This window comes from Akebia trifoliata, chromosome 10 (genome assembly GCF_017979445.1).
Source record: "Akebia trifoliata isolate Shusen 1 chromosome 10, ASM1797944v1, whole genome shotgun sequence".
NCBI lineage: Eukaryota > Viridiplantae > Streptophyta > Magnoliopsida > Ranunculales > Lardizabalaceae > Akebia > Akebia trifoliata.
In genome coordinates this window covers 6,209,782-6,215,689 of record NC_141384.1, presented here as the reverse complement: position 1 = coordinate 6,215,689, position 5,908 = coordinate 6,209,782, and the positions used below count along the sequence as shown (strand labels likewise).

The 5,908-nt window shown below is 38.5% G+C and overlaps 1 protein-coding gene across 2 annotated transcripts; it reads right to left on the bottom strand.

The window, feature by feature from the left end:
• Positions 1-2,488: 2,488 nt before the first annotated feature.
• LOC147392975 (exocyst complex component EXO70A1-like) lies at positions 2,489-5,505 on the bottom strand. Of its 2 annotated transcripts, none has more exons than XM_086456229.1 (2): positions 5,351-5,505; positions 2,489-4,859 (listed from the first exon to the last, which is right to left on the bottom strand). In XM_086456229.1, the coding sequence occupies exon 2, from the start codon at positions 4,842-4,844 to the stop codon at positions 2,835-2,837; it is 2,010 nt and encodes a 669-aa protein (XP_086312355.1). In that variant the 5' UTR covers positions 4,845-4,859; positions 5,351-5,505; the 3' UTR covers positions 2,489-2,834. The 2 variants fall into 2 exon arrangements, with proteins under 2 accessions (XP_086312355.1, XP_086312354.1); XM_086456228.1 differs by having other exon boundaries at positions 5,175-5,468.
• Positions 5,506-5,908: the final 403 nt, after the last annotated feature.

Genomic DNA, 5,908 nt, shown 5'->3' with positions numbered 1-5,908 from the left:
GCATAGAGAAGATCATGGCCAATATGTTGGTCATGTGGAATAATCATGCTAAAAGGAGTAGTAGATCACTAGCGTTAAGAAATAATGAATTGGGTTCAATTGGACGCACCTTTTCGTGGAGTTTTCGGAGAAATGGATTATCTCTAGGTCCATCGGCACTAGGCATAGTATATTTTCGAGATTAGGATCAGGCTTGAACATGGATCTTGTGATGTACTTCTTAGGTCTGTCAATCGATTGGGTCTAGGTCGGATCAGATCAAGATCCATTTCGTAAAGTGATTCATTAAAATTGGATCAGACTCTTGCTAGGTTGGATTGTTATTGGATCTTATCTAAAGCCGATCCAATAATAATCAGATCGGATAAAACCCAATTTGATGTACAAAATCTAAACAAACTTCCTTCATTTAAACAAAAATATAAAATAAGGACCCTACTTGCTAAAATCCAAATGAAGGTCTCATATAGAAGAAGAGTCGTGATTTTCTCGGACTCCCACCTCAAAGATATTCCCCCTCTACTCTCCTGACGTGACATGTGACACAATCATAAATTTTCTTTCTCCGAGATGCACAAATACACATCATCATCAAGATATACAATTGTGTATCTCGAGAAAGAAAAATACGATTGTGTCACGTACCACACCGGAAGAGTATGTCAGAAGGGGGGGAGTGGGGAGTCAGAAAATCATGACTCATAGAAGAAACAAAAGAACTTTAATAAGTAGGTAGAGTGGATGATATGAACACCATCAAGTCGAAAAAAGATATGCCTTTAGATAAGTATTGACTAGAGGAACAAAGATCTGCTTGGTCGGGGCCGCCCACAGTTTGAAGTAACAGTACTATGATGAGATTTTGATACTCTAGTTATACTCTACAAAGGAAAACATGCACTGTCTTTCCATCTCAGCCGTTACTTGGACACTCCCAACTGTATTAATTGTTATTTGTTTGGAAATTAGGAAATAAAACAATGGTTGGTTTATCATTCAAGGTTTATGGCATGTTGTGCTTATGTTTTCCTCATAGGGAAGAACATAGAATTGCTTCTCTAACCATACTTGATGGATCAAGAGATTTACTTTCAAACGCTTGCGCGTAGCTTTCCAAGTACTCCATGCAATGGTTGCGTATTCCACGAGAAAACCTTCAATTTTCTCTTTGGAGAAAGAGTCGTGCTGGGGGTGACACAGGGGTAACACAATGACGTGGTGGTGCGCACATAACCATAGATGCTTTTCCGTGGTTATGTGTGCACCACTCCATCATTTGTGTCACCGGTGTCCCTCTTTGTGTCACTCTAGCATTAATGTCGGAGAAATTTACTTTTTATACATCGAGATTTGGATCTTGAATTGTTGAGATTTATTCAAATGTTGTGACTTGATTTCCTCATTGGGAGAGAAACAAATCAATTCCGTTCCAACACTCAAACCTAAAAACAAGGCAAAAATAAGCCTCACACAAAATTAAGTAAAAATAACTCCCCCTTCTCCCTTTGTAAGGTTGTTTTGCATTTATTTTCATTCGATAGCTTCTGTTGATTATACCTTAATTTTAACGATAGAATATAATTCAGTTCATTCCCAAAAATTTACATGATTCCCAATGTTCAATGCATTCATGATTTCCATTAAAATGCGATTTATTTTCTAGGGCATATAAACCTCCATGTTCTCAAACCAAACCACACTTTTAGGTTTTCTAAAGTCCGAATTTCGCAATCATCTCCACATCCAGGGAGCTATAAGAAAGAGCAGAGACGTGCATCAGATCACTAGGGAAACATCTAGATAGAATGTTGACTCTGGACAAAATTGATTGGAAGAACATGACTCATTTAGCCAACTCCAAATCTTTGGGATAAAGCTTCGATGATGGCGATGCCATTGAAATAACCATGGATACACAATGGCAGGCATAAACACTCTCCTCTGACACTATTAACCATGTTAGATTGATATAAAACCAAAGTGTGAGAAAAGAGCCTCACATCAGTTATCTGTTCGAAGAAAAATATTTTCTTTCAAATCGTTGTGATCTACACATTCAAAAGTAGGCGAAAACAAGTCATCGAAATTATTCATATTTCACAACATGACATTTTCTTTCAAATCTCTACCTAAAATGCATCAGATTTATTTTATTTTTTTGAAGTTATATGAAAACATCTATCAAAGACCAAACCAATATTTCAGACCAGATCAAAGAAATTTATTAAAACTTCAACTACAAATGGAGAATTGTACTAATCAGTAATATTTAATTCAAGCCCACAAATTTGAGAAAACAAAATATCAGAAATGATGGATCTATTAAATGCTCACAACACCTATAAAATGAAAGAAGTTCAACAATTACAGCCTTTCAAGTTCCAATATAGAATGAGAAAATATGTATTGCAGAGCTTCCCAACACCAAAAACATTTTTGAATTTTAAAAGACTCGAAGACAAATATCTGCTTTAACACTAGAAGCACATTGTAAAACAAAGAATTATACATATAATTTAGAGCACATTACAAATATTTTTGTTGCCACTAACTAAACAGCTAAAATGAATAAAGAAACTAAAAAAGGAAATTAAAAGGAGAATTAGAAACCATTTAAAACAAACATATTTAGATTTTACCAAGAATTTGTGCAGAGAGCTTAATCCAAAGAACATGTCCATTCAGTTTTCCATAACAATTGCTACTCTTTCAGAACTCCATATTTTCTTCGCGTCTTCAATGCAGACAACCACTCAATTTGGTACCCAAAAGATAAGTAATCATATCAACCAAGGACACATGGGGTATCAATATATACAAGCTAGCAAGCTAATTTAAGTTTGAGATTGATTGGTTGCTACATTGTTAATTGTGCCATTAGAGTCCCTAGCTTTGAAACTCCCATACTTCCCGGGTTTTGGCTGAAACAGAGAATTAAGCATTTTCTCCAAAGCCTCAGTCGTGTATTTCGCATACTTGCTCGCACTAGGGTCATGTTCGACCAGCGGACCATAATTCTGCATATAGCTTCTATAAACAGGAACAATAGCTTGCACCACCAACTGACACGTCTTCTCCCTCAAATCTCTTTCCGACACAACCCAGTTCGACTGTTTCTTATACATATCATCAAAAGCATCATTGAATGCCTTCAACCTCTTCTTCACAAGATCACGAGCCGTAGCTCTCCCGCCCGAGAATTGAATCAGACCTTCCCTACTCAAAAAAGCCGGAAGTTTACCCCAACTTTCTCTCAAATAGATTGCAGTGTAATACTCCTTATACTGTTCATGTTCTCTCAACCAAACATCTCCCAGCAGATTCCCGAGTTTCGAGCCCTTGAGGTGTTTGTACAAATGCCAATGACAGTTCATCATAAAGAAGTAACAGAGGGTGGTATCGTCGTAGGCCTTCGACCATGTCTCCAAGTTTAGCTCAATTGCCTTAATTATATTCAACACAGCATCATGAAGGAGCCTCTCTTGGAATTTCTCTTGTTTCCAGCTTCGGTGAATTACTAGAACTTGAATCAGAATTGGCCTATAATTGTCACCAAGCAACCTATTACAGTAATCTGTTATAAAACTCACCAGTTTCGGAACACTTCCATCCGAAGGAGGAGTGCTTTGCCTTTGTAACTCCACTTGAACCAAAAGTTCCCAAAAAATCTCACAAGCCCCATCGATAACCCTCTTTATGAGATCCCTTGTTAGGTTTTGGATTTCAAGGCACGGTTTCCCTCCAAACAGACGGTTAAAATCCAACCTAAGCTTATTCAAAGAAGCAAATATATCCAAAAGTTTTATGAGTTTGATCGGGTCTTTCTTACTTTCTGCAACTGTCCTCCCAAATTGGAGGAAAGCGAGCATTCCAGCTTGGGCTGCTATCTTTGCAAAGCAACTCATCCAAATATCCAAACCAATCTTCTCGAAGACATCGTTGCAGAGTTTGTACTCAGCTTCAAACAAGTGCTTCACAGCAAACTCTAAATGCTTGCCCCACTGATCTATGTAACCCTCGATGCTCTGCACACCGTTGAATTCGGAGACTGAGATCTCAAGGTAGTCTAGATTGAGCGCTTGTAAGCTTGCCCTAACATTCGAGCTACGGACCTCAACGTATATAGAAATGCATTTCTCGAGTCGGTCATTAGCAGTTAATCTATCAATAATGGCTTGTAGTTTCTGAATTATGTGCACAGGTAGTGGCGAAGGAGCTATGCAGGGTTGCTCTCCAACGGACGAAGGCATGGGGAGAGGAATGCTGTTTTCGGTCAATAATCTCCGGAATTCGGTTTCTAATGCATCCAACGCTGCATCGAGAAGCCCTCCATCAATGCAGGCCTGCCCCTCAACGTTCTGTAACTCTCGAAGATTCTTCAATGAGTTCTTCAAATTCGATAGATACCGATTATCTGCAACCGAATTATCCTCGAGATACTCAACGATATCCTCCAACCATTGAATCGCTAACCCACAATTATCAGCGAGAAACTTCAAAGCTTCCTCGAGACGTTTAATGACTGAAAGGTAACCGGAAAGATCAGACCGAGGGTCCGACAAAAGGGACTTCTCGAGCCCATGGACGGCATCGAAGACCTTAAGAACCGCAGCAGCAGGGCCCACCGCACGATCTATGTGGCCACCAACTGCGCCGAGAGCTTCTTTTTGAGCACGGATTGGACGGACTGCAGCTTCTAATGATGGCAACCTCTGGTTAATCTCTTCTAATCTCGGCCCAGCTTTCTCTAATGCAAAAGAGAGAGCTTTCGACTTCTCTAAGCTAATCTTCAAGGATTTCTTAGCCGCCACAAGATTCTCAATTCTCTTAGCCACCAAAGCCATTCCAAAACCCTAACCCTGACCACCAAAAACCCCCAACTCTATCACCAGAAACAACAACTGAAACTGCTTCTAAGATCAAGATTTTAAATTTTCCATCGTTTCTTACAATTTCTTCTCTCCGATTGATTTATGAGATGTTGTTTATCCAGGACTGATAAAGAAATCAATCTCAATCTTTAAAACCACCATTTTTTTCTACACCAAATTTCACCAAATCGAGAAGAAACAAAAAAATATGACCAGATTCAAACCAAACACACAACTACCAAAGCAACTAAAATTCCAAGACAATCAAACAAAAGTAAGATCGAAATAAAGAAAGAAACTCACTTCAAATCCAGTTTTTTTATGGATCTTCATCTCTGGAATTCGAATCGAACTTCGTCTTGGAGTTCGAAATCGAATGAAATGTATTAAATGTAAATTCTGAATCAGTTTTTTTGCTTCTTCTTCTTTTTTCTTTCTTTTAGGGTTTTGAAACAGAAAAAAAAGGATCCAAAAAATACCTAAAATGAATCTGAATCTGAAAAGAAACTGTTTTCCAGTAAGGTGCTTTCTTCAACGAGCAATGCAAAGTGCATGACAGTCATGCTCTCTCTCTCTCTCTCTCTGACTGTGTTGGTAAGATAGATTCGTTGAAGAAATAAACAAATCAACATGATGGAATGTACTCTTAGGGTGACCCAACAGACTCATTTCCTGCACCAGCAGACAAATTTTCATGTGTGAAAGCTGAGGTGGCAGGAAATAAGAGGGTGTACATATTTTTTGACCCCTTCATCTCTTATTTTCTGGGTTGGAAGGGTTGTTAAAAAAAAAAAAAAAAAATCCTGATCTAAGCACCCAGGGTGGAGCCCTCTTCGCACACTCCAATAAACGCCACGCAAATCGTAATCCAAGGAATTAACACTTAAAATATCTCCTTTTAAAAATTTCCTTGGATTACGACTTACATAGTATGTGTTGGGGTTTGGGAGGAGGTTTTCAATCCTCCACTTGGCCGCATAAAATCTGGACTCATACAAAAAAATGTTTGCTAAGAAATGAATTAATCCCAAGATGCC